This window comes from Varanus komodoensis, unplaced genomic scaffold, assembly GCF_004798865.1.
Source record: "Varanus komodoensis strain SLA01 unplaced genomic scaffold, ASM479886v1 scaffold7_1, whole genome shotgun sequence".
NCBI classification, from domain to species: domain Eukaryota; kingdom Metazoa; phylum Chordata; class Lepidosauria; order Squamata; family Varanidae; genus Varanus; species Varanus komodoensis.
Genome location: NW_025336479.1, coordinates 11766049 through 11787273, shown reverse-complemented (window position 1 = coordinate 11787273; position 21225 = coordinate 11766049). Strand labels below are relative to the sequence as shown.

The 21225-nt window shown below is 41.8% G+C and overlaps 1 protein-coding gene across 8 annotated transcripts in view; it reads left to right on the top strand.

Moving 5' to 3' along the window:
* Nucleotides 1-21225, top strand: part of ADGRL1 (adhesion G protein-coupled receptor L1) — a 145443-nt gene that overhangs the window by 75400 nt on the left and 48818 nt on the right. For 4 of the 8 annotated variants that reach the window (XM_044453593.1, XM_044453591.1, XM_044453597.1 and 1 more), the window contains exons 3-5: nucleotides 3198-3414; nucleotides 12941-13050; nucleotides 15749-15835. In XM_044453593.1, the coding sequence (XP_044309528.1) occupies nucleotides 3198-3414; nucleotides 12941-13050; nucleotides 15749-15835 (414 nt within the window). The remainder of the gene's footprint in view (nucleotides 1-3197; nucleotides 3415-12940; nucleotides 13051-15748; nucleotides 15836-21225) is intronic. The other 4 variants (XM_044453594.1, XM_044453596.1, XM_044453595.1 and 1 more) reach the window with 1 other exon arrangement.

The following is a 21225-nucleotide window of genomic DNA, read 5'->3' as shown; positions in this document are numbered from 1 at the left end:
GCCTAACTGGAAAGGTTTGGCATTCTGTGTTAAATATTTAAAGAGTCAACATGTGATAATTGCAACTTCTCTTCGCCTGCCCCTGCCCCCAGTGCAGTTCCATTAGGGGAGGTCTATCTAACTCTCAGGACTATGCAAAGGAAACTTATCTTTCCTGGCAAGAGTAGCCAGGATGCCCAGCTGGCCAGAGGAGAAGACAAGTTCACTGTTGGTGAGAAGGACAGAGAAGGGACCCTGGCTGTCTACATTAGTATTTCACTGCAGATCCTGGTGGGAAGCCCTAAATATGTTTACAAAACTGTTTCCACAAGCACCCTACCTCCCAAGCCGCCGTGTCCAAGCTTAACAGACTAAGCTTAATGATTTAGCACATCTCATCAAAGGCTTAGTTACTGGATTTAAAAAGAGTTTTAAACCAAAATATATTAGTATTTTGGTCCCACCCAGTTTGCATTGGGCCCACCTACCCCTGGAATGTCTCCTTAAGGACTTTTCCAAAATGGAATTTGGCCTAGTAGGTTCACTATAATTCCTTCCTGCTGCTGTGGGGTAACATGACCATCCATCTGGGAATGACAGGTAGAAGGGGGGGGGGAATGACCACAGAGCTATTAGGATGACTATCTCTAACTAGCTTGGCTGGCATGGGATGCTGGGAACTGAAGTCCACATCTAGAGGGTGCCAGGTTTTGGAAATCTGCTCTATGGTGTGTAATATCATTGCTGAGCATTGTTACAGGCTGCTGAAGCTCTTGAAGCTACTGGCACTTTTCCTGGCTCTCTAGACCTAGCATGTCTCTGTGGCCACATTTTTGTCAGAAATGAGTCATACGGCAGGAGGAGGTCTGGTGGCAATAATGGCAACTGGCAGAATAAGGAACTGGAAGCAAGGGTTCCCCTGCCCTTGAGAAGATGTTTAGGAAAGTCTCAGATTACACCTGCATGGCTGATCTGCAACCACCTCCCTGCCCTGAAAACCAAGAGCCGTAGCCCTAGTTCACTGCAACCTCATCCAGCAAGCTTCACCAAGGTGAGCCTATCGTTGGGCTGCCTGTGTGTAGACCCATGGCTTTGGCAGTCCCATTTCTGGTTCTCCCATACTTGGAGCCTGGTTCTTCATCTGTCTCCTCTGTTCATGTATCCATTTTCAGTTGCCCTTCCTTGCTTCCTCCGCTCCAACCTTCTCTTGTCTGCTGGTTCCCTGCCCTCCCACCCCCCGCCACAACCACTAGCGCCAGGCTGTACTAGTTAGTTACTCAGCTAATGGTTTAATTACAGACTGCCTCCACAGGACCCTTCCATTAACCCAGCAAGGGGGAAGGAAAAATTACACAAAGAGCAGCGATGACATGCTTGCTTCCCAGTCCCCTCTCTCGCCTCCCTTTAAAGCCCTGAGTGCCATTAATGTATGTTCCCCACTAGGGGCTCCAACTCTTGCCCTTTGCAGCTTAAGGCACAGGCCTTTTCGCTGATGAGCTGCAATAAGCTAAGAGCAGCCTGGAAGGGAGGGTGTGTGTTTTGCCAGGCAGGGGCCACAGTATATGACCACAAGTAATTTAGTAGTTCCCCTTGCCAGTTTGCTCCAGTAGTGCTCCAGCTCCTTGCTGCCCTTCCTTTGGGAGGGAAGGAGGGATAAAATGGATGCCTCACTAATGTAAAGTATATATAATGCCTGAGGCAAGACAGGACCAGGGCAGGCCTAAGCAAATGGAGCACTGAATAAACAAAATTGTTTTTCTTGGGCATTAGTTCTGGAAGCAGGCCAAATAGCCAGGACGTAGTGTCCATTTGCATCAGTGCTGCCTGGGCCTGTGACTGCTGTTTCATTGCCATCCGGACCATCCCTCCCAGGCCTGCCTCTGAGGGATTATAAATTTGAGGTATAATAGTTGCTTCTTGCCTTGCCGGCTCTCCTCCCAGAAAAATGAGAGCAGCACCTGCCAGGAAAGATGGAGGGTTGCACTTCCTAGGAGCAGAGGCGGCCTGTGGGTCTCCAGCTGGCGATCTCATTGTAGCTGGGGAGCACACCAGGAGGTTGCTAGGCGACCATCACTTCCTGCCTCATATTGTAGCTAAAGAAACAGGTTTGGGGGTGAACGTGGCTGTAGCTCTGCTTCCCAAAATGACACTTGTGGCACGGGATACTCGTAAACAGTCCAGGTAGTGGGTGGGTGCAGGAAAGATGGAGCCAGTTCTTGAGTAAAAGAAGGCACAGGACTATTGGTTAGTGTGTGCCAAGGTGAATTCTTGTCTGAGGCATCTCTGTAAATAGTCCTGCCCAGAAATCCCCCCTGCTTTCATCTGCCTCACTGTACTGGAAAGAAGTGTGGAACGAAATGCTTTCTGACCAGTTGTGGAGAGAAGTGCTAAGTGTCCTTGTCCTCTTTCCTCTGTCCTTACGGGTGGTGGTGGCAGAATGCAGGAACCACCCTGAATCTCAGCCCAGCATCCATCTCATGATAAAGATGAGCAGAAATCTCTACATGAATCTTTCTGGAAACCTCCCTAATATCCATGTTCAGTTCTCAATTGGTTTCCCTCCCTCCTTTGTTTACTTCCCACCTCTACTTCTCCAGCCTTGCAAAACCTTGCAGGATTCAGGAGGATTGCAAAGAATTTTCTCAGCACATTTCCCAGACCCTTTCCTCAGCTGCTGCCTCTAAAGTGGGTCACGGGTGGTGCGGAGAGCCAAGAGCTTTATGAAAAACATGTCTGGGTTTTTAAAGACACATCTGCCTGAATCTGTAGAGCTTAGTCTGAATATGCAACTCAGACCAGCAAATAGGCCAAACCTCTTTTTACTACTTGGGTGGTGTCAGGACAAGCACACCTTCACATTCAGACATGCTGCAGCTTGGGGAGAAGGGATCCCAAATCCCTAATCTTTTCCTTCAAAGAGTCATATCAGGTGGAGGTGGAGGGACCTGGAAGTAAAGACATAGGCACAATGCCTGGGTGAATAATATGAGTTAAAAAAGCAGAACCTTGGTTTATTGAGATCCATTTTGGTAGCCTACTGGCTTCCATTGTTAGGAAAGCAACCCCAGAGCCCTAATTTTCATGCTTTTGTCTAATATGTGCTATGCATGCCTAGCAGTGAGAGAAAAATGCATCAGTCAATTAGGAAGTTAACAGGAATGTCAGGACTGGCTGGCATAATAGGTCTGTAGCCCTTACTCTCTCATCTCCTATCTCAGCAGGTCTAAGCCGGGCTGGCTTACCCTTTGGTCTAGTTCGGCGGGAACTGGCATGTGAGGGCTACCCTATTGAGCTACGCTGTCCAGGCAGTGATGTCATCATGGTGGAGAACGCCAACTATGGACGCACAGATGACAAGATCTGTGATGCTGACCCCTTCCAGATGGAGAATGTCCAGTGCTACCTTCCAGACGCCTTCAAAATCATGTCCCAAAGGTAAGAGATACTGTAGGATTTCAGTGGGTGAAGAAGATGTTCCCTAGTCACCTCCCTGTCAGATTGCTCCAGGAATCATGGTGTACCTCTAGATCATTCCTGTTTTGTAATACAAAGTTGTGTCCCCTGAGTTCAAGAATGTTTCTTAACTCATTTTGTGGTCCTTTGGGGAAATTAGAGGCAGGACAGCAAAAACTAGCTATCATTTCAGGTTGAGAGCTGGCATGGAGCCTTCCCCAACCTGCTGTCCTTCAGATGTATGGGCCCTCAAATCATGCCCTCTGAAGCCAGCATTGTCATTCAAGCCAGGGATAGTGGGAATTGTAATCCAAAAGGCACCAAGTTTGGAAAGGTTGGTGTAATAGGTAGTGTTAGACAAGAACTGGGGATGCAAGTGTGGTATGAGAGTGTTGGACTGAGAGAACCAGGTTCTAATCCTCACTCAACCATGAAGCTCACTGGATGCCTTTCAGCCAGTCGCTCATTCTCAGCCTAAGCTACCTCAAAGGCTGTTGTTGTGAGGAGTGCAAGAGGACTATGTAGGCCATGCTGTGTTCCTCTCAAAAACGGGGTGGCATACAAATGCAATGTAGTACTTATGATGATGAAGGTTTATTTGCACCAGCCTGCATTTAACCTAATTTTTCTAAGGGTTTTCTGCAACTAGGACTCCAAATGTATTGATGATTATTTCAGCAATGAAAGTAAAAGGAAAGTAATAGCATTAAGTCTTCTCTCAATCCACAAATTTAACAGAGAAATTTGGAAAATGTGGTGGGAGTTGGACTTCTTTTCTGTCTAAACATGTACAGAATTTCATCCTTGAATGTATTTCCCATTGTAATCGGCACCATTCATGTCATAGTCTGGGCTTATCTAGTACCATAAAATTGAAAAGATTAGATCAAGTATTCTCAAACCTTGAGGCCTCCCAAGTCTGGAAAATCTCCCTCTAAGCCTTCCCAAGTGTAACTAAAAGAAAATACTTTGTTGCCATAATTTTGCAGCAGGTATCTTATATGTGCCTTAACATCTGTGTTGTGGGCAAAAATTCAGCAAGTGAAGTTTCTTTCCAGTATGTAAAAGGTAGGGATGGGAACCCCTCCCCAGTCTATAGTATAATATTATGAGTTTTAACATGAAACATACTTGCACTTCAACTAACCCAGAAGTATAGATTTTTGCTGAATAAGAGCTACCCAAGGGTTAGTTGTTGTTTGTAAGGTCAAGTTGAAAGAAGGCAGGTTTGTTTCCCTAGCACACCATTCCACCCATAGGATTTATATGTATCTTTTATTTAGTACACCATGAATTCCTGAGAATTTTATTTCCCTACTGAGCAGTACTGGTTTACCTGAATTTAAAAAAAAACAATACTAGTACTGCCACTAATCAGTTAAAAATAGTTTCATGTATTGTTACCTAATAGGGTATAATAAATAATATTCCTCAAGCACTTAGATGACAATAAGGGTGCATCTAGATCCTGTTTTGCAGGCAAACCACTACCGTGACATCTTTGTGAAGAGGTGCTCACAATTGTCATCAGGCAACATTCTGTGGGCCACATTTGTCATTTACTTTGCCTCCATAGAAACCAAGGATGGCTCAGATCAGGTTGCAAAGTATGCAGCATGGCCTTTAGTATAAAATTGGTCAATTAGTATGGAACTCTGGCAATTTAAGCTTCATTGTGTTTGGTTTGGTTTTAGTTTATACGGTTTTGCATGATCCAAATAAAAACAACCACCTTATTTATGGAGAATTTCTGCTAAATGTACAAAACTGGGTAGTGTTTTTTCCTTGAATGTTCTCCAGTGGTAGTCCTCCATAATTCACCCACACTGATTTCAGTGGGGAGGTAATTACCCCTAACAGTTCCAGGCTGGTATGGATAACAGGTCCTATGCTGGAGTCTCTTGGGGAAGTGGAGAGGATTTGTATCCAGTGGACAGATCTGTCTCTGATCTACCTCCAGAACACCCCATTTCAGACCCTAACACCAGTGGAAACACCACCCCTTCCTAAAGCCCACTTGCAATTATTCCTAGGGTTAGAATTACTTCCTTAGAAGCAAGGGAAATTCAGTATACTGCTTCCATTAGTGAACAATGGACACTTCCTAGCTTTTCTTTTTGTACGCCTACATGCTGGCTGGATCCCAATGTCTTTTTCTCAGTCCCCATCAAATAAACAGGAACCAAAGCTCCAAATTTAGAGTGGTGAGGTTGATAAACTAACTGTATAGCTGAAATTAAATTTTCAAAAATATTACATGTGTTAATATGCTAACATTTCCATCCTGTCTCATTCTATAGACAGCTTACATACACAATAGCTTGGTATCTTAAATGCTTGTTCATACGCACCTATTTTTACCAAAATGTTTTCCAAAGTAATGAAACTGGCCCATAGCTTTGTCATTATTATTTTTAATCACCAAGTAAATTGGATGCATATTCTTATGTTCTTCATTCCTCAGGACAATGATCCAGCTTATATATGGATCTGATCCCTCATGTATAAGTGGATGGTAAAACAAGCTTCATGAGAAGCATGTGCATAAAGTAGCTTCCTGACACTGACCATGTTGACTGAGCTGTAATTCAACATCTGAAAGGTTCAGAGCTGGAAAACACTCATGTAGAGACTAGGCAAGTGTGAAAAGCAGAAGAATACCAAGCTGTGGTATAAACCAGGTTATGGCCTTTGAAGGAGTTTTCAGAATTTGCAATAAACAGACAGGGATGTCTACTAAGACATGATATTCAGTGGCTAGTCCTGATGCCTGTATGCTCCCTCCAATATCAAAGGGAGCAGTATGCTTTTGTACATCAGTTGCTGGGGAACATGGGTGGAAGGTTACTGTTGCAGTCATACATTGCTTTTGGCCTTCCCACAGGCAGCTGCTTGGTCACTGTTTGAACAGAATGCTGGACTAGATAGATGTTGGTCTGATCCAACATGGCTGTTATTATGTTCCCCTACCCCTTCTGCCAAAAGCCTGCTGGGATAATTTCCGAAGCATTACCAAAGCTCATGAAAGCTTTCTACATTTCTCTGGCATTGATTCACACAATGCTTTTTTGAGTTTGTTTTCAAATTGGTTTGTTTTTGTCAGCCTTCTTTGACTTAACAAGTTGTGATTGTTCATATGCATACATTCGCCATTCAGTCAGATCATCAGTGGCAGTGGAACTTTGCACACAAACACTGATGAACAATCTGGGCATGTGGTGATCTAGTCTACAAAACCAGTCAATTAATAGACAGGTTTTTCTCCAGATAGGGGTTTTGTCTGGCTTAATCTAAGCCATCTTTCATTAGGGTTCAGCTCTGGAAAACATGCTTTCAGTGCCAGGGCTCAGCCATGGAGCAAGTAAAGTAATAACAACATGGAAGAGAGTAACTCTGAGCATGTGACCTCTACACATCTGTGCCTGCAGGATAATGATTCCAAGTCAGAAGGTCTGGCTTCCAGGCAGCTTGATTCCCTGGCACCTCTCTCTTTAGAAAGTAGGCACTGGGGTTTTCCCTGGCTTTGTAATTATGTTCTGTGTTGCTTCATCGTTTATCCACATGCTAATCTCCAATTCTGGTGCAGTAACTGAACTGATTTCTGTCCATACATTCAATATTCCTTTATTCTGGCCAACACAGAGAAATTTCTGTCCCTCCTATGCTTAAGGGAAACATTTCCTCTAAGCAGCTGCAGCTTCCTAAACATCCCTCCTCAAGAATTCCAAAACTTGCTACTTGTCAGGCAGCCCCTTGCCTTTCCAGATCAACAGAATTCTTCTGGGATGGTGACTGGCTTTCTTGATTACTACTCATGTTTGTTGGTGATTGGCTGCTCACCAGCTTACTTCCCTTTTTTACTTTTATTAAAAGTCACTGATGAATTTCCTCAGCAGCAGCAGTAACAGAGGGCAAGCAAGCATCCTCAAGAGCATTGAAGATTGCTGGTGGATTATTTTAAAATAATTAGAAATTGCTCTTAGCAGCAAAAATCACTAATTATTAACAATATGAAATGATTAATTAGTTACCAGTACCATTATCAAGGCATTTACATGCTGTTTTGATTTTCATTTTTTTTACCAAGTATTATCCACTAATTATAAAAGTGAAGTTTCTGTTGCTAAGCTTCTCTATCTGTTGCCTGAACTGCAGTCCACAATCTGTTTATCCCAAGGAACAGTCCAATGGGACTTTCCACAGTAAATGGGGGATCACAAGTTGTGCATGCCTGGGCCTCTATCTGCCAGAACTAAGGTTATCCTTAAAGCCTCTTCACCAGGTGCACTTGCAGAAATGAGAGAGGTGGCTACTACAGAGACGGTTTCTTTGGTATTGGTACCCTGGTGATGGAAGGACCTTACAGGGCACCTCCTTTTTGGCACCAAGTGAAGGCCTTTTTATTCTCACAGACTTTTCAGCCCTTCAGTTTTAAAAACTTACTCATCTTCAGATCATTCCAAAGTTGCTAATATTGATCCTGGTTCCTGCTTTAGTTTTACTCTAATTGAAACTTCCATGTTATATTGTATTTTACTATTTTAATGGGTTTAAATTTTCTTTTGTGAAGCACCCAGAGAACTTTGGCTAATGGGTACTACAGAAATGAAATGAATGAATGAATAAGACCCTGCTAACGTTAAATCCAGACTAATGTTCCCTCTAGTCAAGCAACCTCTGTGCCACAGAGGCCAAGCAAATACATCTGGCAAACATACCAGGCTTGTGGGTATCTGGTTAGCCACTGTAGGAAACAGGATGCAGAGCTAGATTGACTGCTGTTCTGATCCAGCAGAGTGCTACTGCCTCTTTTTTCTTTTATTCATGTCAGAGCTTAATTTCAGCCAGGGCTTGCTAGTCTAGTCCAGTAGAACCTGTTATCTCCAAGCCAAATGCTATCCAGCGGCCCTGTGTTGTGGTCTGCAAGGCATTTTAGGTCAACACTGCTGCTTTTGCTCCTGGGGAAACAATGAAAGCTGGAAGTTTATTGAACCTCCCTGTTAGGTTGCTATATGTGTTTGGAGAGCTGGTTTTTTAAACCTGTTTTTAGTGCTTAGTTCTATAACTAAGGAAGTGCTAAGATAATAAGTGTGTATCTTTTACTGTGTTCAGCATGGAGCAACCACAACCAGGCACCATAGAACCAAAATTCAGAAATAATCCAGTTGTTCTGAAATGTCATATGACAAACCTCTCCAACCTGGTGCCCTCCAGAAGTGTCAGGCTATAACCTCATCTTCCAGCCAACTAGCAGGAGATGATGGGAGCTCTAGGCCAACTGTCTGAAGGACACCACATTGGGAAGGCTGTTTAAAGTGTATCTATACCACTTCAAACTATAAATTGGGGGATTGTGTGTTTGAACCTTCCACCTGATTAAAAAATAAATAAATATCTGCATATAGAAAATAAACATATTAGACAAAAGCCTGGACTGAACTATGTTTTCTTGATGTGGCACTGTCCTTCATTTGTTGTGGAGGATCAGACAGATGCATCCCATACATGTATAGTTTGAAATGGTATAGTCCTAGGTATGCTGTTGAAAGTGGTACAGTCCAGATGGACTGACTTTTCAAATAAGGACTTTGTAGGTCAGAGGCAGTGACTTCCAGGCATTTTAAGGCTCAGCACTTTTTATGAACTAGCAATTGCATGGCATATAAGAAAAACCTGAAAGACCTGAGCAATTTTAATATAAAAAAGATTTGGACTAGACAGAAACCATGCATGCACATGGAACAGAATTACTGGCATCATGAAGCTTCCAAGTCAGTATCAAACAATGTAGATTAAACAGTGAGGAAGTGTCAGGCATGGATGTGGCCACTTGAAATCTTCTTGGGACAGTTAGCCATGTCTCTAAGAATTGGCTGTGATATCCACTGTGCAAAGAATTTGAAGGGGAAACTATACCATTGGTGATAGTCATGAAGAAGGACAGCTTTACTTGGAAAACCTAACCTTTGATTTGGTGCAGGTTTAGCAAGATGGTCCTCTATACAACCCAGATTCTTCCAGATGTAACAAACATATCATCTATTCTTTTTTATACTGTTCTTCAAAAGCATCCCCACTCACCAGTTTATCAAATGGCATCTTACTGGTTTGATATTGCTTGCTTCATTCCCCTAATCTTGTCTCAAATCATATCACTAAATGCATTAAGAAAGTGTGATAAAGGCCAGTCACACTGGAATCAGTTGATTCACAAAACATAATGTATGCTTACAAAACAATAAGCATATATTTTATGTACTTTTCCCCAAAGAACTTCATTGTTTATGTGGTTGAGCTATCTTTATTTATTTAGTTCGTTTATTTTATTTATATGCTGCCCAACAGTTGAAGATGTCTTGGCAGTGTATAATTCCTAAACTACAATAAAATAAGATATATAAAATATGAATAAGTGTAAAACATAAAATTCCACTAAAGATTTTTTAAAAACCACATCTTTAAACAACTAAAACACCTCAGGCATGTTTGTACAACTATGGCTGTGAAAAACTTTGGCATAACCCCTGCCCCTCATGTGCATGTTAAATACTTCAGCAGAAAGGGCAATATTGACCTGAGACCACAAGAATAATAGAGCCGGAACCAGGCATTATAATTATAATTCAGGTGTCGCCACAGAGAAGGCTCTCTTGTTGCCACCAGTCAAATCTCCCTTTATTTCTGAGCACTCAGCCTTTATTCAGGTAGTCATAGTATGTATGTGTGAAGATTTCTGTGAGCCAGGATATGAACCCGATTACTTCTTTCCAAAATAGCAGACTTTCATTATGAAAAGCACTATATATTTAGCAGGCAGATTCCTAAGAAAAGTTCAGTGGTGCTGTGAGGAATACACCAGGCAGTTGTTGCACAGATATGGCTTTCAGCCCAAATTTTGGACTGCTTAGTTTGAATCTATGTGAAATTCACACTCCTGTGCTTGTTGGGTTTCCTTGCCTCTCATGTCCCTGTCTGACAGTTTTCCAGTTTGAAGTACTGCCTTCCCCTTTCTCTTCTTTCCTGCCAACAGGATAATCATGTATTTCCTTCCTTCCTTCCAGCACCTATGCACCTTTAAAATTTAAAAATTAATTTAATACTGTGAAACTGAAACAGCAATCTAAAACAATTTCCAGTCCAGTATAATAAAACTACCAGAACCATTAAAATAATTTTTAAAAGAGGTGGCAGCAATATAAAGAACTTAAACCCTTTAATTTAAGGCAAAACAATTTGGTATGTGTGACCCATACGACACTTCATTTCAAACACTTCCAGATGTGCACTAGATCTGCCCATTACAATTATATGTCCCCATTACAATTATATCCCCATCTTTCAGCTACCAGACCTTAGGGCTGTCTTCTCATTTACTTTCAAAGCTCCCTGCTTAATCAACAATTCTGTCTCTTTCCCCCACTTTTTATCATTAGCATGTATGAATTCTGTCATTCATGTTATGCCACTTTGTGACATAGATGGTACCAAACATGGCATATAATAACAATAAATATAACAATTCAAACTATTGTTAAATATACAGATGTTGCAACATAGTAAACTGTATCGGTAAATCTCAATACAGTCATACATATACTGTTCGCCATAGGTCCTGTTTGAAAGCTTTCCTAGCCAAATTAGCTCACCTTTCCCACAAAGCTGTACTGTTTATTAGAACGCAATTACTGAAATGACTCCTCCTGTCTGACCATTAGATTCTGTATGAACAATTCATGAGAACACACAGTATCTTAACTAGTAGCTGGTTTGCTTGAACCTGCAGTCTTATATTTCCTTATGTACAAAATTGCCTTTGGTTAAAGATCACGTCTATAGATTTGGACATCTAGAAGGTTCTTAGGCAGCTTCTGGTGAGGAATGAAATGTGTACCATAATACTGAATCGGGAAAAATGTTCCTTATTTAATCACTACTTTTATTTTTCATCCCTCAATTTGTCACACCATTCTTTCCCTCTTCCTCTTAGGCCTTCACATTCTGACCTATCATGTAAGTGTGTCACTGTGTGTTTTGCTCTTATTCTGTATTACAACCTACAGACTGTGGGACTGGCTCTTTTGAATGCTTTGTTCTAAGAAAGGGGCGCATTGGATGGTTATTGCACACAGCAAGATCTGAGAAAACAACTTGACATTTGATGGGGCTATATGAGCTGGAAGCACCATCACCTCAGCCTTCACCCAGCCCATTTTACTGGCAATTCCAGCATCAGTGAAGCAGGTGGTGGCTGTCCTGCCCCAGGAGGCCTGAGCTGATACCTGCTCCAGTTGCTCTGGCAGCCGACAGCTCCTGGGAGTCCCCCTTTCAACTTCCCTTGCTTGTTGCATCAGCCTTTCAAAGGAGAGCAGGTGGCAGGAGATAACCAAGTGGGAAAAGTGGAGGGTGGGCAGTGCTTCTCAGTCTTCCTGCTGGACCTGAGCAAGGATGAAAATTTAGCAATGGGTTGACTGTCTTCTTGTACTGCTAGTTATGTTCTGGGTCAGTTCTAGGGGAAAATAAAATATGCATCATATAGGGATTCTTAAGTTTACCACTGATTAGGTAGGGGCCAAGTAATATTTCCACCTCCCTCCCTGTAGTACTTTAAAAATGTGGTATATAAGTCCAGAGTTTTCTTACTAAATGGAGCAATGTTGGCCTGGATGTAGTAGCAGGGGAGAGAATGGCAAAAACACATTGACAGTACACATTGACTGCAAAACAGCATTCAGGACTGAAAGGCAGGAAAACTATGATTATACATGGGAATTATAGTTATCTTGGGTACTTGTATCAGGTTGTGTTTTATGTTGTCTTTGGGAAAAGGAATATACGTAGCTTGCTATCACGTGAAAGTCTGTGTACACCTACTTTACACATAAAGCCTGTTAGGTTTACTTCATGTTAAAGTAGCCTCATAATACAGTATCACAACAGTAAAATGCATTAACAGTTTCTAGCTAATAGTCTTCTTTTCATAGAAAAGAAAGCCAGAAATAACAGAGAAGGAGAAATGTCTGGTATCTTGTAAGTCGTCAGGGACTGAAGTTGGTTGATAGGAAGCTGCCTTATACTGAATTAGGCCATTGGTCTGTCTAACCTAGTATTTTCAACACTGCCAGTCAGTGGCTCTCCAGAGTTTTAGGCAGGACTTTTCCAGCTTTACCTGGAGATGCCAGGAATTAAACCTGGGACTTCTATGTAAAGCAAGTGCTCTATCACAAAGCCGTAGCCCCTCCCTTAAAGCAAAGGGCTTCCTGTCAGTATGTATAACAGGGGTGTCTTTTGATAATCCTGGCAGGAGATGTACTAGCTTGCTACCTGCAGCAGCTTCATACCAGAAATTATAATCAGTATCCCAAGCAAAATAGTGGTGCAGCAGTGTTTCAAAGACAGTCTGGAAAACATGTGCAATTCTGGGCATCAATCAGTGCCATCTAGTGGTGTCCCTTAAAACTACATTATGTATTGCCCGCATAATAACCAATTCTGTTTTTTTCTCTTTCAGGTGCAATAATCGGACACAGTGTGTTGTGGTGGCTGGTTCAGATGCTTTCCCAGACCCTTGCCCTGGCACCTACAAGTACCTGGAGGTCCAGTATGACTGTGTCCCCTACAGTGAGTCTATTTCTCATTGTACTCTGATGCTTCTCCTTATTTCTGTTCTTGATCCAAATAAGATCCCCCACCCCTTGACCCAGGGAGGAAAGACTTCTCAGACTGGCCCCCCTAATGCACATCCAGATAGCACTGGCATGCAGCATGGGAACAGGATGTACCTAATAGATCTGGATCCAAGAAACATGCCTTTCTGGAGGGTATGTTGTACTGGAGTTGGGAAATCAAGTGTCTAGAACAGGGATGAAGTAGACCAAAATGTCTGGGCTGTGAGAAGACAATTAAATCTAATGGGTTGAACTTTAGTAACTGGGCAAAAGGATTCCTGGTTTCCATCTGCAGCTCTTTCACTAGCTCACCATGTTTGGGTATCCATTGTCTTAGCTTCTCTACCTTTTCTTTTCATCGAATGGCTTGCATACGTGGGTGTTATGTACTTGACTGGGTAACACACTCTGGTTCTAAATTTGGGGTATAATATTGCTGGGAAAATAGACCTGTTTTGTCCAGGTTTAGGACAGATGTCAAATGCCAGCTCTATTTTTATGTTGTTATATGAGCCCTGAGCAGGGGTGCCCCAGTCGGCAGAAGCCAGACCATCTATGGCCCTCCTCCACTGAAGCATCTGGGAGTGATATGTTCTCAGCTTAGGCCTTTCTCCTAAGAGAAAGATCCGAGGAACAGGAGCGGATTGCAGACCCCTTCATCCTGGCCTTCTCTCACTGTGTGCATGTGAGCCCACACATGCCTATGTATGCAAGGTGTCAGTGCCTGAAATATCTGCTGTTGGTGTGCACGGTACGTGTGTAATAGCTGTGGAGTCACTTACTAGGACAATCATGGTTCTAATAGCATTGGGCTCATCCTTAGTGTGCTTTGTGCATTGTGTGAGTGTCCATGTGGGCAATACACCCAGTGCAGTTGTATATGTGCTTCACATGCTTTGAGTATATATGCATTGCATCCATGCATATATGATCTATATGCCCATATGGTTGACACATTGTATGTGTTTGCACACTCAGGTGTATGGCCGTTTCCGTGTTTGTGTGCAATGCTTGTGTACAGACTCTGAGTGCGTGTACACACTCCTTGCCTTGGAGTGTGCTGGGGATGGTTCTGTATGGCTTTGCATTTTGGTTGCAGTAACCAAATGGGAAGGGGGAGCCTGATTTGAGTGTAGCCATGGCAGCAGTGGGCAGGGGTATTCTCTTTTCCCAGCAGAGAAGCAGGCTGAGAATGACTAAGGGGCATGGCTTCCCCAAAACCATGGCTGTCATCACTTACCGGGGCTAGGGCAGTTGCTCCCCTCGTGCTTTGAATGCTTATTGGCAGATGGATAGCTGTTTGTGTGTATGCACACCTAGGTATATGCATTTTTATGACTGCTGATGGAGTGGGTGAAGTCATGAGCATAGGTATAGCTGTGGCTCTCTGTGTATGTATATGTATGCATGTTTATTGAGTGTGGGCATGTATGTGCTTGCAGCATCCCTTGCAGGTGTTTTCCAGCCCACACCTATCTGCATCCAGATCAAGAGTCTTGAAATGGAGCTTAACAGCTACATTATTCTTTGGGCAGAGGGGAGCATTCTTAGGTAACCTACTCATGAGAAGGCTACTGTGTGCAATCATTTTCTCAAAGGAAAGAAGTTGTGAGTTTAACCAAACACATACTTAGTATGCTGCAAGTGGAGTGCAGAATAGTTTGGTCTTCTGGCTGGTGAGATGATCGCCAGGCACTGTGAGGCATAAGGAGCAGTGGTTATGAGGGTCCCTTGTCTTCTGGAGCCAATCTGTTTCATTCATATTCAAGGAAAAGGCCTCATATGTTTTGCAGTTGCCATTCCCCAACTGGTCTCTTGGTTCATCTGTAAGCAACAGGTCATGCTAGGAGGTCTGAACTATGCTTGCTAGGTGTCTTATTAAAATGTGATCCTTTATTTGTAAAATCACTCCTAATTACAGAACAGCTCCACGGGTCATAACCAAAACCCCTTGTAGCATGGGTCCTGACCATCCTTTATTGTTGACATTTTGATCTGGCAAGCCTAATGAAAGCTACTAAACTGCCAAGTTTGGGGTGTCCCTCCTCCCTGGGTCAGCAGCTCATACACCCTCTTCCTTTCCTACTCTGTGTTGCTTGGGGTATGTGGAGAGGCGTGCTCCTTGTCTTTTGGTGTCTTGTACACTCTCCACTGGGCTAGGGTCCATGTGGGAGGGTCAGTCTTACAGGGTGTGTCCCCTTCCCCTCCCCGCTAATGCCCCTTTGGTTTCTCCTCACAGATGAAGTGAAGCAGAGCCGGGCAGGCATGACCTCTTAACCTCTTAACATTCATTCCTGCCCCTTTTCCTTCCAGCTACCAGGTGGCTTCGAAACAAAACCATCAACGCTCATCTCAGGGTGTAACCAGTCCTGACCCCTCACAGTTAACAGCACTGAGGATATACCAAACCAGCAAAGGGCACTAAATCACCTGGGTAATTGAAGTGTGGGCTGAGGGGTGCGGGGAGAGATAAGGACGATATTGGGGGTATTGCGAGTAAGTATGAAGCCTAATGAGCAGGAAGTATAACTGAACACTGCAGAGTTGCTGACACTGAGATTGTGTCCTCAATAATATATACCATCTGCATATATCCTTTAAAAAGGTGTGCATTTTATGCAAACTTTTACATAATTAATTTTTTCTCTTAGGTGCATTTACATGTTATTCATGTGTCCCATCCCCTGCCCAGCAACACACTTCTTCCTTTGGGCTGTCACAAAAAGCCACCCTGAAAAGTAAGCTATGGTCAGTTGTTTGTTCACCTAATAACCCATGTTACTCCTGACAGATATTCAGGTGCTCTGAAGCTTGTTGTAGCTTCTTTCCCCTTTAGTCTTCCTGCTAGCACCAAACATATATCCTATGGGGCTTTGCAGCACAACCTTAGCAGCATACTCCACTAAAAAGCAGAAGTGTGCTCATTAACAGAGTAGTTTATCTTGAAGTTTTTTTAACCTTCAGGGAAATCTGCACATTTTTAGTGGGGAAATTTCACTTTTGAGTAGATTTTACTTTTTTTTAACTTTGGAGGAAATTTATGCAAATTTGCTGAATGCAGAAACTGCTCTCCATTTTTTTTTAAATTGCATTTGCACAAATTCCCCAAAGGTGGGGGGAAATGTTAAATATACACAAAACTCCCTGAAAGTGAAAAAATAAAAATATCACTGTCTAGGGAGGTGACAAAGAGGTGTCATTTCAAGGCATAACATAGAAGTGATAATGTTAGTAAGATTGCAAGGAGTGACAGAGTTTTCTGTCATACTTGTAAGAAGACTCTGTGACCCTTTTCAATAAGGCATATACATCTTATCATGCTGGGTTCACACATCACAACAACCCACTCTCTGAAAACAAGCCACCCTGAACAAACCAGCAACAATACATGGGTTGGCAGAGTGGTTTGTGTGTAGTTAATAAGCCTCACTGAAGAAACTGTACCAGCTACTCTGAAACGGACAAGGCTGGCAGTCGACATGGGTTGTTACATTATTCTGTTGTGTGAACAAGGTTCCCTCCCCTCTCATTCACACACACACTCACTAGTTTTCCAGAGTCATATGTAGGGATGTGTAAGAAATCAATTTCAGTTTCTTTTGACCAGGTTTTACTTTGTTCACAACTCCCAGACATGGACTGAAATGCAATCTGCAATCCATGTTCAAGCATTGCCAAGCTTGTAATGTTGAGTTGCAGACCTGAGAAAATGCCTTCACCAGGATACATACATTTGACAAATATGCAGAAATACATTTTATTCAATGGGAGAAGGATGCCTCATCTCCTTTGGAAAACTATGCATGAAAATATGTATGAATTTTCATGCAAAAATGAAAAAGCAAATATTGCAGTCTGATATATGAGACATATAAGATGGAATGAGCTTTGAGGTGGAATTTGGAGAATTACAGTGAACACAGGTTGTGCTTATACACACATCCCTAGTCATATGCAAACTTATGTAATAACATGTTTGCATGCTTGACTAAATTTGTATGCATACATATATTTTCCTATATTTGCCCCCCCACACACTTATTTTCATATAAATCAGTCTGTTTATTTAAATATTCTGTACCAATGTGTTCAGTTATTCCTATGCATATACACAGTTATGCATGTAAAACCTCTTCCCAGCCTACATTTTCCTTGCATACTTTCCTTGGCTGTTTTCACCCATGGGTTAATGAATCACACTTTATGAAACTGCAGATGAGCATTGTGGCCATGTGCTCCCCCTGGCCTCTCTTCATTGCCTTCCACACTGCCTTTGACATAAGGATGAGAATTAAGCCAAAGTTCTCTATTACATCCAAGCTGGGAAGTTCTGGGTTAATGTTGGTTAACAAACCATGATTCATATTCACAAAGAGGAGGGAGCATACACTAATAAATTTCATGAAGTATGGCATATGAAGTCATGTCCAAATGCAGCCACTGTATCATCACTTGAAATCTAGGTTTATTCTTGCTATTTTGTTGTAAACACAGCTGAAATAAGGATTTTCTTTCAAGATAAGATAAATAAACCTCTCTGTACTCCTCTCCTTTTGATTTAAAACTGCTGAGGCTACATCCTCTTTCCAACTTATTTTCATAGCTTTCTTCCATAGAAGAAAAAGTATCATGTTCCCTTGATTTTTCTGCATACTAAAAAAATGCCATCTTACTTCTTCTTGCTGGTAAATGTTTAGGAAAAATGTTAGCATAACAAATGTTCTTTTCTTTCCCACAAGCTAACAGAAAACATTAGTTAGTTCCCAAACTAGGAATTATTAGACTGGGCAGGCATTTTAAAAATAAGTCCACCTTGAATTCATATAGACATGTGTCCATTTACTTCAGGTAGGAGAGTTGCTACTACAATATTACTCATCCTGCTTTAAATATTAAATCCTGCTTTAATGTTGAAAACCACTGTGGCAATCATGTGGTTGTATCCAATGTTAGTCCTACTTAGACTCATTGGAATGGATGAGGCTTAAGTTGAAATAACATTAGATAAAACCTATGGCAAGACCCTGGCATGGCCACTGTCGGGGAAAGTATCTTTGTTATTGTTAGAGCTTTCAAATGCAGTGCTTTTTGCTGGATAACCTGCAGAACCTAAATTCATCTCCTGCTCATAGCTCACCTTGCTACTGTTTCTTGCTGGCTGCCCTACCTTGCTTCTTTAAGCAAGAATGGTCCGTGCTGTTCTCATTGGGGTCAGGGCTGGGGCAGGTGATGGGAGTGGAAAGCACAGGAAGCTGGTAACCTAGAGGGAGGGGGTGGATCACAGGGGTGACAGAGGTGGGAGGGGCCAATGTTGTCAGACCCTTTTGCTTCCTTCCTTTACAGCTGCCTCCATTCTAACCTGACACTGATCTTCCTTCCTCAGGGGCCAATCTGACATGTGGAAAAACAAAACAATTCATTTAATGTGTCTGATTTTTGGTTTTGAATTTTTCAAAGTGAATTGTTATTATTGTGTCAATATTTTTCAAAATACAACTTCCCTCTCCCCTACCTTCTTGCCAGCTCCTTTACCCAGCTTTCCCTTCTCTTCTTTCACTCCCAGTTTTCTGCCACCTGCTTTCTTCACTTTTTGTAGGCCAGAGCTGCCTGATTCCCTGCTGCTAAGGGATTTTAAAAATGATTGGCAATGTAACTTGTTGCAATGCCTCCACTCACAAAGGGAAATGGTTGCCTATACAATTATTTAGTAACTGGGTTCTTTCTTAAACATGACGGATTTTCTATGCTTTACACAACTCTTCTAAAAACTAGGCAAAAAACTGGAAGTTGCAGGAAAATCAGCACTTGATAGACCTGGAATTTGGTGCCTAAATGGAAACTCAAGGATCCAAATAGAAATTTTGAAGAAAAGGTTTAGCCAGTCCCTAAGCCTAATTGCGGGCTTAGTAGATCTTTTGTAACGGATCAGACTATATAGAGTACACATATAGGAAAGGCTCATGGTGTCAGCACATCTGCACCGCAGGACTGGAGACAGGCATTTTTAAGGTAAAGGTATGATGCAGTTTTTAAAAGGTAGTCAGAGCAGGTCCTTTATCCATGGTGCGTATGCTCAACTTCCAACTAGTTTTGCAGTCACAAAATAGACATGCATCTCATATGATTAAATGCTGGATTGGACATCAGTCTTGTCCTTCTGCCATACTTTAATAGGGCTGCCTATTTTTAATGGTATGATTGACACATTTATGTTTTCATCATTTGGTCTACTTAAAAACATAACTGAAACTTTTTAAAAGAAGCAACACATTCCTGAGGATTGTGGGAAGGGGATGTCTTGGTGACATTATGGGTATAACCAAATTGCTGTTCACAACTAACTTTGGCAGCAGACTTCCATTTTTTTTCTTGCCATTGTTGTTCAGACTATGACCCAAGAGAAGAAAATAAACATATTGAATATGCATTTGTACTGCAAGCCTATGCATGTTTCTCTAAAGTAAATCCCAAAGTGGGGCTTACTACGTAAAGAGTATGTTTAGGATGATAGCCTTGAAACTGATGCCACCATACTACAAATGTCTCATCCATATTCACCCTAAAAGAGCTGAAAGGGGTTTGAAAGAGTGATAATTTCCTCTGGTGTACATGTATTTCTTTTGTCTGCTTTTGTAGGTTTTTGAAACAACACACAAGCCTGCAAAACCATTTTACCAGAGGCAAAAACTGGAGTCATGTATGCACCGAGAACAGTGATCCCTCTTTCAGATGTTTAGCTGTCCGGGGTTGGAGTAATTATAGTTTAATCTAGCACTTGATTTATTTGTCATGACTTCTCCCAAAGAACTCTGGAAGGTTGTAGTTTTGGAAAGGTGCTGAGCATGCCTTGTTAGAAGCTTCCTTTCATTTTGGAAAATTAGAATTCTGATTACTTATTGCTTAGGCGTCAAAGTGCAATAGGCTTAAAACTTGTTAAAACTTGAACTGTAGAAACGCCCACAGACACTAGGCAGAACTATGGGAAAATGGCTAGCCACAACGCTGCCACAAAGCTCAGAAAGACTGTAGTGAAAGAGATTTCAAAGTAAACACAAAACAGAAAGGCAAGGTTTGCTATCTTGGCGACTATCAGGATATAGAACTAGTGCTGTATTCTTGACACTGGTTAGATGAGGGGTTCCCCTGCTGGGGTGCCCACACCCCCAGCAGGTACAAGAAGGCATTTCAGGGGGTGTGACAAAGAGGAGATTTGCATCCCAATTCACCAAAATTGGTGAATCATGCTGGGTTTTTTTGCCAAAAATTATCCCAACAATAAAATCATTTATTATGATTTTGTTTGCATTTGGATTCAGTTCTTTTTTGTCAGTCAAGAGAAAATCTAGGAATTGCCTGACTCCACAGGCAGACTTACGGATCACAATCATCAAGAAAGTTCCACGTTTTGACAAAATCTAAGCAGGAAGAAAGAAGTAATTGAATTTTATGTTCACAATTGGGATTGATTTTACTGTTTGCAATTTTTTCTAATTGCTCAATTTATATTTGAATTTTATGCACTGAGTTAAAAGCTTTTTTTCACCCACAGTACTGCATGTGGTTCGATTTGTGGTTCAAAGCTTAGAAATTTGACTTCATCTTCAAATGTGATACTGCTTTTATAGGGGGTATGAACATAAATCAAATATTTTCCAGGGATGCAGGGCATAGAAAAGGTTGGGAATCACTGGGCTAGAAACTTGTATTCCAATTTGGGCACCACTTTCAAGGGAAGAAGTGGAAAAGAAGACCATTCAGAGACAATGGAAGTTAATAAAGTATTTAGAAGTATAACCAAGAAGAAGAGAAGGTTAAATGGAGCCTTGTTAACAAAAAATCAGATGTTAAAATTTAAAATTCCATAAAGATATCAAATAACAGTTTCTACTGTAGGACTAAAAGCAATGCTTTTAAAAAGTAGGGCAATAGATTTAGGGATGCTGGGAAATAACCCCACTGGAAACATTTGCTGAAGGAAGAGATGGAATCTTTTTTCCTTGGCTTAGTTACTAAGTGGCTAGATAAACATATATGAAGAATGATGTAACACTCTGGTATTTTGCCTTGGAATAGATGATCTTCAAAGAGCCTTTGGTTTTCTTTATACTATAAATATCACAGCATCATA